Source organism: Mustelus asterias, chromosome 18, assembly GCF_964213995.1.
Source record: "Mustelus asterias chromosome 18, sMusAst1.hap1.1, whole genome shotgun sequence".
In the NCBI taxonomy this organism is placed as follows: Eukaryota; Metazoa; Chordata; class Chondrichthyes; order Carcharhiniformes; family Triakidae; genus Mustelus; species Mustelus asterias.
In genome coordinates this window covers 76,767,667-76,784,780 of record NC_135818.1, presented here as the reverse complement: position 1 = coordinate 76,784,780, position 17,114 = coordinate 76,767,667, and the positions used below count along the sequence as shown (strand labels likewise).

Below are 17,114 nucleotides of genomic sequence, written 5' to 3'. Positions count from 1 at the left end.
TCACCCAATGACTCTTCACACATGAGTTCAAACAACAGGAGACTTGAGTGAAGAAGCTGCAACAAATTGAGCCTAGGTGGCGCGGCAGCACAGCGGTTAGCACTGTTGCCTCACAGCGCCAGGGACCCAGAGTCGATTCCCGGCTTGGGTCACTGACTGTGTGAAGTTTGCATGTTCTCCCTGTGCCTGCGTGGGTTTCCTCCAGGGGCCAAAGATGCATGGGTTAGGTTGATTGGCCATGCTCAATTGCCCCTGAGTGTCAGGAGGACTAGCTTGGATAAATGCATGGGTTATGGGCTAGGTGGGATTGTGGTCAGTGCAGACCTGATGGGTCGAATGATCTCCTTCTACACTGTAGGGATTCTATGATTTATTTTCTAATCATTTGTTTCCTACAGGGGTGACATCTCTGAGTAGAAATCCTGGGGGATTTATTTTACTTCCTTCATGCATGTCAGAGTAAATTGACACTTACCCATACACTGTCCTTCTGCTAACCAGTAGCCCTCAGTGCAGGAGCAGCTGTAGCCTCCTTCGGTGTTTATACAGATCTGCGAAGGGTTACACTGGTGGGTCCCTGATGTACATTCATCGATATCTGTACAGGGGAAGGAAGACAAACATGTTTGCGATGCTGCAAGATTACTTCCAGGTCTTTCTTTAAAGGTGGAAGTCAAAGAGAGATGACTTGCTCAGCCGTAGCAGCTGGATACAGTCACAATATTACATCGGAGAAATGGTACTTAAATACTATCATCTCATACCGGACAGTTTCTCTTGTTACTGTCACTTTATACTGGCCACAGATCTCTAAATGAAAAGCTTGAATGTTTCCCCTGTTCATCTCACAATCCATAGACAAAAGAAAGACTTGCATTCATATAGCACCTTCCACAGCCTTGGAACATTCCAAAGCACTCAACTAAGCTTATTTATTAGTCACTAATAGGCTTACATTAACACTGCAATGGAGTCACTGTGTAAAATCCCCTAGTCGTCACATTCCGGCGCCTGTTCAGATACACAGAGGGAGAATTTAGCATGGCCAATGCACCTAACCAGCATATCTTTCGGACTGTGAGAGGAAACCGGAGAAACCCGAAGGAAACCCATGCAGACACAGGGAGAACGTGGAGACTCTGCACAGACAGTGACCCAAGCTGGGCATCGAACCCGGGTCAATGGCACTGAGACAGCAGTGCTAACCACCATGTGATCTTGCCGTCCCTACTGTCACTGATGTCTCTTTTGCTGTAGGAAACCAGCGGCCAATTTGTACACAGCAAGCTCCCACAAATAGCAATGCGATAACGACCAAGATAATCGGATTCAGTGATATTGGTTGAGGGATGAATGTTGGCCGTGACAACTTCTTCGTACTTCTAAGTAATAGAGCCATGGGATCTTTCATGTCCACCTCAGAGGGAAGGCAGGACCTCGGATTAACATCTCAGCTGAAAGATGGCACCTCCTCATGGCTGAACTGGAGTGTGTCGGCCGGACTTTTGTATTCAATTCTCTGGAGTGGGACTGCCAGTGTTGTTTTTCAGTGGGCACGGGAAGTTTAGGCCAGTCATACAGTGATCAAATGTGGTCCCATTGGTGCATTCATTGAAGGAAGTTTAGGTATGGCTGTTCGAATTCCAATGACTGAAGACAATGCATTGGATTCTTTGGGATGGCCACCTCTGGCACACTAATCGGCAGCATAAGCTTCGACGGAGGAGGTCCCGGAATTCAGATGAGTGGGATCAGGCTTGCTACGGTTGCTCAGGCAGGTCTTGGGAGGGGGTTTAGTAGGGAGGGGGCAAGGAGTTGAAGAGGAGGTGTTTCCTAGGGGACACATGTTCTTCAATTGGCCTCAGGACAGGAGGGCCATCCGCCACCTTCACCGCCACGCCCTCCCATCGCCTCCCCCATCCTCCCACCCAATCTTTCACCTCCACTTCTCTGCAAACTCCCTGAGGCCCAGTAAAAACGCAGCCACAGGCAGGAACAAGAGTCTGGGTGTTCTGAGGTCATTGCACCCAAGGCCAGACCATGATGAGGTGGGGCTCCCATGACTGCAGCTACAGATACAAACCATTCCGTAATGGGTTCAATTGCATGCTCCAGGCCACTGCACAGTAAGGAGTCCACTGCGATGGGCAGCAGGATCACCTATAGGACACTATACTGTTCTGACCACAGAGAGAACACCCCATGCAGTGTCCAGTGTAACGTGGACAAATCTCTCCCTGGATCAATGGCCTTTAACAAACTTGGGTTCTCCTGAGCCCTCACTAACTTTGGCATGTCAAGTAAAACTTTAAGTTTATTTATTAGGCTTACACTAGCACTGCGATGAAGTTACTGTGAAAATCCTCTAGTCACCACATCCCGATGTCTGTTTGGATACACTGAGGGAGAATTTTAGCATGGCCAGTTCACCTAACCTGCACATCTTTTGGACTGTGGGAGGAAACTGGAGCACCCGGAGGAAACCCACGCAGACACATGGAAAACGTGCAAACTCCACACAGACAGTGACCCAAGCTGGGAATCGAACCCAGGTCCCTGGTGCTGTGAGGCAGCAGTGCTAACCACTGTGCCACCGTGCCGCCTTTTAATTCTTTGATAGCTCTTAATGATGCCACAAAGGCAATCGAGGGTGAGTATCTGTTTTGAATTCTCAGGGGGCAGAGCATGGGATGATGGCAACGCCTATAACAATAAGAATTTATATGTTGCCTTTGACATCCAAAGGAGCTTCATAGAGGTGATTATCAAACTGCCCGATATGTTAGAGGCACAAAATTATCCCTGAGTTTTTTCCAGCTCTGTATTTGTCCCTTAAATAACTTGCTAATCTCTGATTTAACAAAACAAAAATCATTATTTAGACACATCTCATTATTGTCCCTTTTTCAGTACATTTACATCCCATTGTTAGGGAGGCCCGAGGGAAAGAGAGACTGGGAGCTGTGAGCCCCTGGGGAAAGGAAGAGTTAACCACTAATTAAGCAGGAGAACTGAGTCGGTAATAGCTGATGAAAATAATTATCGAGGCAGCATTCTCCAGTACAAATATTATCAAACGCATCTCTCTGGGGAGAAACTTGTCCAACGAGTTCCTTGCCACAGTATGCAGAGCCCCAAATATCTCTGCAAAAATATTATACAGGCCAGTGGAAAGATTCCATTTTAGTGATTATATCATTATGTTGTATTATTGTATTCCTGCAGCTCTGGTCATTTCTGGCTTAGTTGTTAAATAACCAGTTCTAATAATATGTTCTATAATCTCACATCACAATTCCCAGGTGGTTATTAATCTGATATCACAGTTAAGTGTAGAATTTATTATAACAATCCTCAGGGAAAGTTTTGCCATCAGTACATTAATTCAAATCAAACCACGCTCACTAACTGTGGCAGTTTTCACACCGTTCTCAGCTCACTGGAGGCCATTCACCCATTTAAGCCTCTTCAAGATATTAACATTTCATTCCTTTGTGCTGTTCATTTCTGCACATTTTTAATTCCTGCTCCTTTGAACAAATCTCATTGTGGAAATTCTCTTGATAAAGGTAGTGCAGTGGATAGTCCCTTTAAGTCTGAACGCCAAATTCACACGCTGGCAGTAGCGGCAGGCCGTGTGATATTGGAGAATTCCGGCCTGTATGTTTTAAAGAAAGAGTTAGATATAGCACTTGGGGCTAAAGGGATCAAAGGATATGGGGGGCAGTGGGAACAGGTTACTGTGTTGGATGATCAGCCATGATCAGAATGAACGGCTGAGAAGGCACTAAAGGCTGAATGACCTGCTCCTAGAACCATAGAACCATAGAAAATTACAGCTCAGAAACAGGCCTTTTGGCCCTTCTTGTCTGTGCCGAACCATTTTATGCCTAGTCCCACTGACCTGCACTTGGACCATATCCCTCCACACCCCTCTCATCCATGAACCCGTCCAAGTTTTTCTTAAATGTTAAAAGTAACCCCGCATTTACCACTTTATCCGGCAGCTCATTCCACACTCCCACCACTCTCTGCGTGAAGAAGCCCCCCCTAATATTCCCTTTAAACTTTTCTCCTTTCATCCTTAACCCATGCCCTCTGGGTTTTTTCTCCCCTAGCCTCAGCGGAAAAAGCCTGCTTGCATTCACTCTATCTATACCCATCAAAATCTTATACACCTCTATCAAATCTCCCCTCAATCTTCTACGCTCCAGGGAATAAAGTCCCAACCTATTCAATCTCTCTCTGTAACTCAGCTTCTCAAGTCCTGGCAACATCCTTGTGAACCTTCTCTGCACTCTTTCAATCTTATTTACATCCTTCCTGTAACTAGGTGACCAAAACTGTACACAATACTCCAAATTCGGCCTCACCAATGCCTTATATAACCTTACCATAACACTCCAGCTTTTATACTCGATACTCCGATTTATAAAGGCCAATGTACCAAAGGCACTCTTTACGACCCTATCCACCTGTGACGTCACTTTTAGGGAACTCTGTACCTGTATTCCCAGATCCCTCTGTTCAACTGCACTCTTCAGAGTCCTACCATTTACCCTGTACGTTCTTCTTTGGTTTGTCCTTCCAAAGTGCAATATCTCACACTTGTCTGCGTTAAATTCCATTTGCCATTTTTCAGCCCATTTTTCTAGTTGGTCCAAATCCCTCTGCAAGCTTTGAAAACCTTCCTCACTGTCCACTACACCTCCAATCTTTGTATCATCAGCAAACTTGCTGATCCAATTAACCACATTATCATCCAGATCATTGATATAGATGACAAACAACAATGGACCCAACACCGATCCCTGCGGCACACCACTAGTCACAGGCCTCCACTCAGAGAAGCAATCCTCCACAACCACTCTCTGGCTTCTTCCATTGAGCCAGTGTCTTATCCAATTTACTACCTCCCCATGTATACCCAGTGACTGAACCTTCCTAACTAACCTCCCATGAGGGACCTTGTCACGAGCTTTCGGAGCGCTGCCCCTTCATCAGGTGAGTGGCTGATGAAGGAGCAATGCCTGAGCATCCACTCACCTGATGAAGGAGCAGTGCTCCAAAAGTTTGTGATTCCAAATAAACCTGTTGGACTTTAACCTGGCGTCGTGAGACTTCTTACTGTACTCTATGAACGGTATATGTTGCCTGTATAGCATGCAAGAAGCAATACTTTTCACTGTGACAATAATAAATCAAATCAAATCTGTTTCAGAATCCTCTCTGTACCTCTGAATATATTGCTAGTGCAAGATTGAATCCTTGGGGAAAATTGAAAGCACCTTGATGATTCCAGTAAGCAACAAATTCTAATTCTATTCATTACAAAACAATCTGTTCCCTTCCCCCACCATCATACTAAACTCTGTGAAAGGTACACTTTCTTTACAGTGATTAACCTCACTCCTTGTTGAGAAACATGACACGTGGCAATGACCAGACAAAGCAGCTTTTGAAAAAATTAACCTCGCTGCCATTTCCACAACCTCGTTGAGTTGCTGGAAGTTGTGGGCCGGTTCCGTGCGGGATACCTGATCACCTGATCAACTGATATGGGCGACATGGCGGCACTGCAGCCTCACAGCTCCAGGGACCTGGGTTCGATTCCCAGCTTGGATCACTGCCCGAGTGGAATTTGCACATTCTCCCCGTGTCTGCGTGGGTTTCCTCCGGATGCTCCGGTTTCCTCCCACACTCCAAAAATGTGCGGGTTAGGTGGATTGGCCATGCTAAATTGCCCCTTAGTGTCCCGGGATGCGTAGGTTAGAGGGGTTAGTGGGGTAAATGTGTGAGGCTGTGGGGAGAGGGCCTGGAGTGGGATTGTGGTCGGTGCAGACCCGATGGGCCGAATGGCCTCCCTTGGCACTGTATGGTTTCTAACTTATAAAGCAGAGATTTACTGGGAATATAATTTATTGGCCAATAGTGAGACGTTCTTCTTCCTCCCCCACCTTTGCAATCACCAGACTTGAAGCCATTGTCATCACTGGCTGAATGTCTTGGGATAGCATCAAATATCCACAGGATTGAGTAAAATTTTTAAAAAGTAAAGTAGAAAAAAGATTGTGCAACTGGAAATCTGAGGTGCAAGCCAGCCGAGAGCTAGCGTGTTTAAATGAAACCCTATATTCCTGCCAGAGAGAAGATTTAGAACAACAGATTCATGTGGTCTCTGAGTGCAAAAGATATTCCTTTTTTGGACTTGTTCAGAAAATAATTTGCATTGTTTCTGGAAGACATAAATAAAAAGGCATTGTTACAGAATGAAATCATTAGTACGGTCAATGGAATTCATCAAGATAAAGATTAAAATAATAGATGGCTCCAAGTGCCTATGTAGATCAATCCCAAGGCAGAGTGTAGATTGTTGCATTTGCACGTAAAAGCCTATTTTACAATCACTCTGGCCCAGTGATGGCCGATGGCCAGTGCTAACAGAGGCCACCTGTTTCCAGTTAAAGTCTCACACTTCAGAGAATTTGGCTCCAACAACCTCGACATCTGCTCCAAATGTGAACTCTTCCTCTGGGGCCCACAAAAATAATTCAACACTTAACTTTATTGGGCCTCTTCAGTTCCATCGCCCGCAGGAAGGCAGTCACAGAACGCCAGCTTTCTTATTCTGGCGCCTAAAACAGGCAGGCCATTGGACATCTCAAAATGTTGGATGTTCAGAGGTGTGGCCCCCTGTCTTGGACCCTCAGCGTGGGATTTGGTTCTTGGGCAGACTGGAGACATGATTTGATGCCTGTTTAACACTTGCTCATTCGTACCACATCTAAACAGGTGACAGAGTAGGTGCTAAAATAAAAGCAAAATGCTGCAGTTGCTGGAGGCCAGAAATAAAATCAGAAATCATAGAATCCCTACGGTGCAGAAGGAGGCCATTTGGCCCATTGGGTCTGCATCAACACTCCAACAGAGCATCTTACCCAGGTCCTATCCCCATAACCCCATGTATTTATCCCGCTAATCCTCCTAGCCTACACATCTTTGGACACTAAGGGACAATTTAACATGGTCAATCCACCTAATCTTTGGACTGTTGTGAGGGAACCAGAGCACCTGGAGACATGGGGAGAACATGCAAACTCCGCACACACAGTGATCCAAGCCAGGAATCGAAGCTGGGTCCCTGCTGCTGTGAGGCAGCAGTGCTAACCACTGTGCCATCATGTATGGGGAAAATGGTGCAAAAACTCAATGGGTCTGGCAGCATTTGTGGAGAGAGGAACTGAGTTAATGTGACTCTTCTTTGGAACTAGAGAAAGGTAGAAATGTGATGGGTTTTATGCTGTTGCAAAAATAGGAAGGGGGGAGGGCCGGTCGGGCAGAATAGAAGATCGGGGGTAGATTGGAGGGCAGAAGAGATCAAATGACAAAGATGTCATGGATCCCAACACAAAGAGAGTGGCAATGATGGCATCAAAGATAATGGGTGGGATTTTCCAGTCCCACCCACCCCAAGACTGGAAATCCCTGCCCCATTTGGCAGTGTGATCCTCTATGGACTCAAACATGGAATCAGGCAAATCACTCTCCCTGGAAAACTCTTCAAGGATAATGAGAGATAAAGTAGGCAATATATCAATAAGCTCAGTGGAACTAAGATCTGAATGCTGCTCAGCCACTAAAAACACAGCTGATTCTTCAAAAAAGACAAGAACCTTCACAAGTGTATCCATCAAGAGGGAAGATGAGTCATTCTCTAGAACCTCAACATCTGAGAGATCACTCAGTATTGCAAAGAATTTCTCCTCATCCCTCTGTAGGAAGAGCCAATTCAGATCCAGCAGGTCTTCATGGGGATGCATCTGCTGCAGTGCCTTCTGTACCCTCCACCTCAGGTCTAACTTCATGATTAACTGAGAGATTCACCACTTCCTGGTCTACCCTGCCTCAGTAGGCGGTGTCTCTATGAAAGAAAGGAACTTACCGCTGATTGTATAAACATCGTCAACCTCTAACGGTTAATTTCCACTGCTTCTAAATAAAAAAATGAAGGTTGTTGCATGAGTCATTCAAATGATGAGCTTTACCTTGTGTTTCTAGGATTCATAGAATCCCTACAGTGCAGAAGGAGGCCATTCAGCCCATCGAGCCTGCACCGACCACAATCCCACCCAGGCCCTATTCCCGTAACCCCTCATATTTACCCTGCTAATCCCCCTTACACTAGGGTGAATTTAGCATGGCTAATCAACCTAACCCGCACATCTTTGGACTGTGGGAGGAAACCGCAGCACCCGGAGGAAACCCACGCAGACATGGGGAGAATGTGTTACCTCCACACAGACAGTGACCCGAGGCCAGAATTGAACCCGGGTCCCTTGCGCTAAATGGCAGCAGTGCTAACCACTGTGCCACCGAGCGCACCACCAACCCCCACCCCCCCACCCCCCGAAGAATGTGAACATTGTCACTCAACAAGGATGCGTGTTGCTTCTGAAGAACATAGAGAGACTCAAAGATCTGCCAGCCATTGTAGCTGATAGCAGAAATAATCCTGCCTTTGATTGGCAGGTGTATGCCATCTGGACCTTGTATCACGATGTCTGATGACTAAAGGGTCATTGGCTGAAGCCAGCTGTAACTCTCCCCAACGCCCTACCATTGTTAACACAGCAACTTCATTTTCAATCTTGAACTTGGACTGTATGTGACCAGTAGTCTTATTTACTTATCTGAGGAAGGATGTCCTTGCTATAGATGGAGTACAGCAAAGGTTTACCAGACTGATTCCTGGAATGGCAGGTCTGTCATATGAGGAGGGACAAAGCTGGTTAGGATTGCATTCACTGGAGTTTAGAAGACTGAGAGGGGATCTCATAAAAACTTGTAAAATTCTAACAGGATTCGACAGGATAGATTCAGAAAGAATGTTCCCAATGGTGGGGGAGTTCAGAACTAGAATCATAGAGTCATCGAGGTTTACAGCTTGGAAACAGGCCCTTCGGCCCAACCTGCGCATGCCACCTAGTTTTTACCAGGCTATTCCTAATTGCCCATATTCCTCCATACCCATCTTACCCATGTAACTATCGAAATGCTTTTTAAAAGACAAAATTGTACCCACCTCTACTACTACCTCTGGCAGCTCGTTTCAAGCACTCACCACCCTCTGTGTGAAAAAATTGCCCCCCTGGACTCTTTTGTATCTCTCCCCTCTCATCTTAAACCGATGCCCTCTCGTTTTAGACTCCCCTACCTTTGGGAAAAGATGTTGACTATCTAGCTGATCTGTGCCCCTCATTATTTTATAGACCTCTATAAGTTTACCCCTAAGTTTCCTACACTCCAGGGAAAAAAGTTCCAGTCTATCCAGCCTCTCCTTATAACTCAAACCATCAAGTCCCAGTCGCATCCTAGTAAATCTTTTCTGCACTCTTTCTAGTTTAATGATACCCTTTCTATAATATTGTGACCAGAACAGTACACAGTCTTCCAAGTGTGGCCTTACCAATGTCTTGTGCAACTTCAACAAGACGCCCCAGCTCGATGTTCTGACCAATGAAACCAGGCATGCCAAATGCCTTCTTCACCACCCTGTCCACCTGTGACTCCACTTTCAAGGCGCTATGAACCTGTACCCCTAGATCTCTTTGTTCTGTAACTCTCCCCAACGCCCTACCATTAACTGAGTAACTCCTGCCCTGGATCAAGCCACCAAAATGCATCACTGCACATTTATCTAAATTAAACTCCATCTGCCATTCGTCAGCCCACTGGCCCAATTGATCAAGATCCCATTGCAATCCTCGATAACCCTCTTCACTGTCCACTATGCCACCAGTCTTGGTGTCATCTGCAAACTTACTTACCATGCCTCCTAAATTCTCATCCAAATTATTAATATAAATAACAAATAACAGTGAACCCAGCACTGATCCCTGAGGCACACCGCTGGCCACAGGTCTCCAGTTTGAAAAATAACCCTCTACAACCACCCTCTGTCTTCTGTTGTCAAGCCAATTTTGCATCCAATTGGCTACCTCACCCTGGAGCCCGTGAGATTTAAACTTATGCAACAACCTACCATGCGATACCTTATCAAAGGCCTTGCTAAAGTCCATGTAGATAATGTCGACTGCACTGCTCTCATCTATCTTCTTGGTTACCCCTTCAAAAAACTCAATCAAATTCATAAGACATGATTTTCCACTCACAAAGCCATGCTGACTGTCCCTAATCAGTCCTTGCCTCTCTGAATGCCTGCAGATTCTGTCACTCAGAATTAGAACTAGGGGTCATAGTTTGAGGATAAGGGGTAAACCTTTTAGAACTGAGGTGAGGAGAAATTTCTTCACCCAGAGAGTGGTGCATTTGTGAAATTTACTACCACAGAATGTAGGTGAGGTCAAAATGTTTTGTGATTTCAAGAAGAAATTAGATATAGCTCTTGGGGCTAAAGGGATCAAGGGATATGGAGGAAAGGGGGTGTCGGAAATGTTACCATGTCAACAGGGTATTTATGACAATCAACAGTTTGTGTTCACCATTCTCTATTTCCATTCTCTTTTAAACTGAAGTCAAATTCCCAATTAGTCAAGGTGGAATTTGAACTGGGATTCCCTGGATTTTGAATCCAGGCCTCTACTCTTCAATGTCTCGAAAGCACCTTGTAGATATTTCACTCTCTGAAAGCTGAGAATAAGTTCAAGCTGGTTGTTGTGCGTTTTAGGTTTGTAATGTTTTGGTTTCCTGGTCTTTTCTTTGTTCTCTTGGGGAGGTCTAAATAGATAAAATTCAGGCCTGTCCAGCTTTTTCTGTAAGCCAAACCAAAAATTGATACCATCAAACAAACGCCAAGAAAGTCCTCCAGGCAGGAATGGAAAAAAAACGATCTAAGTAGGAAAACCACTGCACTGACCTCCACAACATTGCTAAGTGATGCATGAAAACTTCCTTCAAATCTCAATTAAATAGAAATAACAACTCTGAGAGCAGGAATAATTCCAAGGACTCGTGCTCAACCCAAGGACACTGATGCCAAGGTGAGAGTCCAGTACACAAATCTTTCGGCATGACACCATCAGGACAAACTCTGGAACATCCATCATTTTTCCAAGGATACACCAGCCAAGAATTTCTGACATTCCCAGATCATCACGGATCACTCCATCAAGCAAACCAGCCTCCCATCCATTGACTCTGTCTACACTTCCAGCTGCCTCGGAAAAGCAGCCAGCATAATGCAGGACCCCACGCACCCCGGACATTCTCTCTTCCACCTTCTTCCGTTGGGAAAAAGATACAAAAGTCTGAGGTCACGTACCAACCGACTCAAGAACAGCTTCTTCCCTGCTGCTGTCAGAATTTTGAATGGACTTACTTGCATTAAGTTGATCTTTCTCTACACCCTAGCTATGACTGTAACACTACATTCTGCACTTTCTCATTTCCTTCTCTATAAACGGTATGCTTTGTCTGTATAGCGCGCAAGAAATAATGCTTTTCACTGTATGTTAATACATGTGACAATAATAAATCAAATCAAATCATCTCCGACAACATTCTATGATGGACTGGAGAAAGAATTTGCCTCTGTTTTCCCTGACATCTAGCAATGTAGGGTTACCATCTCTGGTTGGACAGGTTCCTGACAATGTGATTATGGATGGGATTTCTGGCTGTGCGCAGTCCCTAGACTGGAAATTCCTGCCCAAGCTCAGCGGACCTGTAAATGGTCCACCAAATTTTCTCGCCCATTATGATTCTCGTGGGAAGCTTCAGCCTACATAACAAAAACTTCCAACACACAGCCCCTACAATCCTACTTTTGGTCAGTTAAACAGTCCAAATTCCCCAAAACTGATATCTTTATAAAGTTTAAAGTTCATTTATTAGTCACAGGTAGGTTTACATTAACACTGCAATGAAGTTACTGTGAAAATCCCCTAGTCACTGCACATTAGAATTCCATTCCAAATCTCTTCCCGCGTCTAGTGGTGCACAAAAGCAGACTTTCATCTGTTTCCATAGCTAGTTATTCATGCAACAAGCCACTAGTCTGTTGCCTGGGGCTTATAGCTTGAGGGGTGCCACTGCACATCAAGCGTAACTCACCAGGAGTCTCTCCCGCTCTTACCACTCACCATTGGCCTGTTTTGAAAGGATTTGCAGGTTGACACTCAACCTGTTTGATCGCATTATGAACACACCTTCATTGGTCATCTAATCCTGGGATGGGACTCGAACCCGGATCTTCTGGTTCAGGGATGTTACCCACTGCGCCACATGACTTCCACCTTTGTAATTACAATTGTCCAAAAGAACTTTAAAAAACACTTTCTTTTTTAAATTGCCGCTATGATGTTTCTTCCGGATAGCTCACTGCCAGGGTCTTTCATTCCTGGAGATAGCAGGGTGTCCTGGAGGCTGGCGACCTGATAGAATGGCAGCAGCCTAAGAATGTAGGGGCAGCACAGTGGCACACTGGTTAGCACTGCTGCCTCACAGTGCCAGTTACCCCGGTTTGATTCCCAGCTTGGGTCATTGTGCAAAGTTCACTCAGACATTCTCCCCGTGTCTGTATGGGTTTCCTCCGGGTGCTCCGGTTTCCTCCCACAGTCCAAAGATGTGTGGGTTAGTTGGATTGGCCAAGCTAAATTGCCTCTTAGTGCCAGGGGGACTAGATAGGGTAAATGTTTGGGGTTATGGGAGCCTGGGTGGGATTGCGGTCGGTGCAGACTTGATGGGCCGAATGGCCTCCTTCTGCACAGTAGGGATTCTATGAACGTATAGAACACATAGAGAAGGACGGATATTCCTACCCTCATCAACTCCCCATTCTCTTTGAGATGGAAGTAATACATTAGAGGGCAGAATAGTCAGGGATTTCCTTTCAGGCCTGTTACTGCATCTCCGGCCTCATCGATCAGAACACTTTGATTGACAAGAGAGATTTTAGCTCAGTTGCTTACTTTGCAACAGCATTTTGATTAGAAGCTCTCAATTTGATTGGAACAGAGTCTCTTGCCTGTGTTTTGTTGTGCCATTAATTTATCAGTCGTGCAAAAAGTGATTTTTGATTATTATACTGCCCTAGATGCAGATTTTTTATGGCCTGTTAGGCTCCTGATGTTAATCAGTGGAAGCACAGGAGTGGGGGGGTCAGGAAGTATTGAACACTTAGCCAAACTGCTTCCCAGACACTCCTGAATGCAGCTAATTTCAGTGATTGCCAACTATTTTCAACCAGTAAGCACCCTGATTCAAAGTTGCCGTGGCTGACTTCAGTGAAATGTGGCCATTAATTTAACTTTGCCGACTGCAGCATGCTTACAGAACCCAAAGGAGTTCTGAAGTCATTAACCTTCAGCCATTTCAATGGTCTTGTGATAAATCCAGTGTTCAGTGGGGTCAACCCTGACTTCGTTATACATAAACGTACCAATCGCATGACAAAGACTGGTAAACAATAATGTAGGTTCTTTATTTGAGGTTAAGACTATGTACAATAGAATTAACAAGGAGGCTAAGCACTAAGCGTAGCACACCTGACATCTGCTCCTGCTGCTCGTGGACTTTCTCAGAAGACTAAGGAAATTTGGCATGTCAGCTACGACTCTCACCAATTTTTACAGATGCACCATAGAAAGCATTCTTTCTGGTTGTATCACAGCTTGGTATGGCTCCTGCTCTGCCCAAGACCGCAAGGAACTACAAAAGGTCGTGAATGTAGCCCAATCCATCACGCAAACCAGCCTCCCAGCCATTGACTCTGTCTACACTTCTCGCTGCCTCGGAAAAGCAGCCAGCATAATTAAGGACCCCACGCACCCCGGACATTCTCTCTTCCACCTTCTTCTGTCGGGAAAAAGATACAAAAGTCTGAGGTCACGTACCAACCGACTCAAGAACAGCTTCTTCCCTGCTGCTGTCAGACTTTTGAATGGACTTACCTTGCATTAAATTGATCTTTCTCTACACCCTGGCTATGACTGTAACACTACATTCTGCACTCTCTCCTTTCCTTCTCTATGAATGGTATGCTTTGTCTATATAGCGCGCAAGAAACAATACTTTTCACTGTATGTCAATACATGTGACAATAATAAATCAAATCAAAAAAGTCATGGGACTAACGCATCACATCCTGTCAGGTAGGCAGTGATTGACTGCTCTTTGAGGTGTGCATCCATAAGGGTAAATGTACTTCATATTAAATCAGGCTTTTGGCCGGCTGACAGGCAGTTCACTGCTCTTCCATGCCTGCGGTTAAGATTTTGAGACCCTGGCCTCATTTTGAGTGGGATCAGTGAATGACTGAGGCCCATTGAGCACGCCAAGGTAGCTGACCAGCTTTGGCCCTGATGAAGATGGAGCGGTGGGGACACCGGAGATAGCACCTGGTGGGGAAGTCAAGGCTAAGTTTAGCTGCATCTTGCAGCTTCTTCCTCACTCCTACCCAGAGGAGTAGCTATTCTCCTCTGGGTCTAACAAAAATAATATCAAACTTATCTTTTCGGAGCCTGTTCAGCTCTGTTGCCTTAACGCTGAAGTGAGATCCTATGTATGTCATTGGATGGCAAATTGCAGTGGCGCAGTGATATTGTCACTGGATCGGTAATCCAGAGACCCAAGGCAATGCTCTGGGAACTTGGATTCGAATCCCACCATGGCAGATGGCGAAATTTGAACTCAATAAAAATATGGAATTAAAAATCCAATGGTGACCATGAAACCATTGTCGATTATCGTAAAAACCCATCTGATTCACTAATGTCCTTTAGGAAAGGAAATCTGCCATCCTTACCTGGTCTGGCCTACATGTGACTCCAGTGCCACAGCAATGTGGTTGACTCTTAACTGCCCTCAGGAATGGGGAATAAATGCTGGCCCAACCAGTGACGCCCACATCCCATGAACGATTAAAAAGAAAAGGGGCTTACTCTCAGGAACATGCACTTTATGCACACCCAGCAGTACGCCCCTTTCAAAATGGCACCGGCCACATTGTCAGGGATAATAACGTAAGAAACAGGAGCTGCATTTGGCCCTTTGTGTTCTGCCATTCAACAAGATCAAAGCTAACTCTCTACCTCAACTCTACTGACCCCATTCAGAGGAGGTCAAAAAGACCTCTGTCTCTTCTTTCAATTAGTCTTCCTATGTTGCACTGTTAAGACATTATTCATTCGCCCTTTCAGTGTGTGGGGTGACAATTATTTATTCTGTCACAGCATACATTAATCTTATTCTCAAAGGTCTTTTTTTTAATTTAAGCAATTAATTGTGAGCAACAGTGTGCAACAATCCAAAACTCATTTATTTTCAGCAAACATTCTGCCTGGAGTCTCAACAAAAGACCTCATCCATAACAACAGAATCCTTCTCCCATGCCAAAGATCAGTGAGGTAGGCTCGTGCCAGCAGCCGTCATGAATTATGTGCACTTTCATATTTGTGTTAATCTTATCGTAGCTGGTGGAATTCTTTATATGTGTGGTAAGAATGTAAGGATTACGGGGCAGGTTATCCAGTTCCCATCCCCGTAAAGTCCTCCAGCTCTACGACCCTTCAGGATCTCTGTGTTCCTCTATTCCTGGCCTTCTGCACATCCCTGGTTTTCACTGTTCTTCCACTGGTGACCTAGTCATTCGCCCCAAGGTGGTAGGACCTTGTGAGTGAGTGAGTTGTGAGTTATTGTCGGTGGCTTTGATTCCTATATGTTTAGCCAGGAATGGCACAGTGGTTAGCACTGCTGCCTCACAGCACCAGGGACCCAGGTTTGATTCCCGGCTTAGGCCACTGCCTGTGTGGGGTTTACCCAGTAAGAGTTTTAACAACACCAGGTTAAAGTCCAACAGGTTTATTTGGTAGCAAATACCATGCTCGGGGGTCGCGTAGCTATTTTGTGGGGCTTACACAGTCTCCCCGTGTCTGTGTGGGTTTCTTCCGGGTGCCCCGGTTTCTTCCCACAGTCCGAAAAATGTGCTGGTTAGGTGCATTGGCCATGCTAAATTCTCCCTCAGTGTACCCGAACAGGTGCCGGAGTGTGGCGACTAGGGGATTTTCACAGTGACTTCATTGCAGTGTTAATGTAAGCCTACTTGTGACACTAATAAATAAACATTAATGGGGCGACATATACTGTTTCTGCAATGATGTTAGCCCTGGAGGTTGGCTCTATGCACAAGTTCTGGCACCTTTACAACAAGTTCAAATGCATCCAAACCAGCACCCATGTGTGCCAATTTGAGGCTGCCCACAATTCTGCTGTAAACAAGAGAGATTTATGACTGAAATGGAACATGGTGCGCACGTTTTCTTTGTGCAACAAAATGGGTGATTGCGAGTCAGCTGCCTCTTTATCATCTCTCCCGATATTTCATTTCTAATGAAATCAAAGAAACGGGAGGGATTGAAAAGGGGCCGGAAACTCGCAATCACCTGTTTCACACTGTCGCATAAAGTCTGTCCACCACCCCCCCTCTACACAGTGTGTTTTGCAGTGGCAAAGGTGGCTCACTATTGGCTGCTGGCAGGATTTTCCAGTCCTGCCGCTGTCACTGGCTTTTCCTGTTGCTTATACCCTCCGCCGCTGGGAAACCCATAGTGGGGAAATCGTCATCAGCGGAACTGGAAGATCCCATCAGCGAGAACAGCTGGAAAATGTTGGCCGGTATCCACCTGTATCATTCTCCACTCCTTCCCTTGCAGGCACAATGCAGAGTTGTAAAACTACCTCTATGTTGTTCAGATGTGGACACACCATGGTGGAGAAATTAATTTGCATCGCCCACATCGTAGTCTTATTTTGATTCACCGTGGGCACACACAGCTGTGTGCGTTGCCCATGCCGCATTCTCCAATCCTATTAATAGTCCCTCAGTTTGAAACCATGAAATGAGTTGAATTTTGAAAAGTATCAATGAGTTTTTTTGAATGAGCACTTATACTTTGTATACTTGCGCTCCCTGAACCAGGGAACCACACCTCAGGACAGAGAAATATAACTCCATAAACTGTGCCGATCTAAAGAGCAGAAAGAAATTATCCCAAGCTGGCACTGAGAGAACTTTCTGCTCCCAAATGCCAGAGTCCAAACAAATTGAGAATTCAGATGCCATCTGAAATGTAGCATGAATTCATTATCTAAAAGAG

At 45.3% G+C, this 17,114-nt stretch overlaps 1 protein-coding gene across 2 annotated transcripts in view; it reads right to left on the bottom strand.

The window, feature by feature from the left end:
- The window catches only part of fbln5 (fibulin 5), a 65,659-nt gene that overhangs the window by 28,090 nt on the left and 20,455 nt on the right, over positions 1–17,114 (bottom strand). For both annotated transcript variants that reach the window (XM_078234311.1, XM_078234312.1), the window contains exon 5: positions 476–598. In XM_078234311.1, the coding sequence (XP_078090437.1) occupies positions 476–598 (123 nt within the window). The remainder of the gene's footprint in view (positions 1–475; positions 599–17,114) is intronic.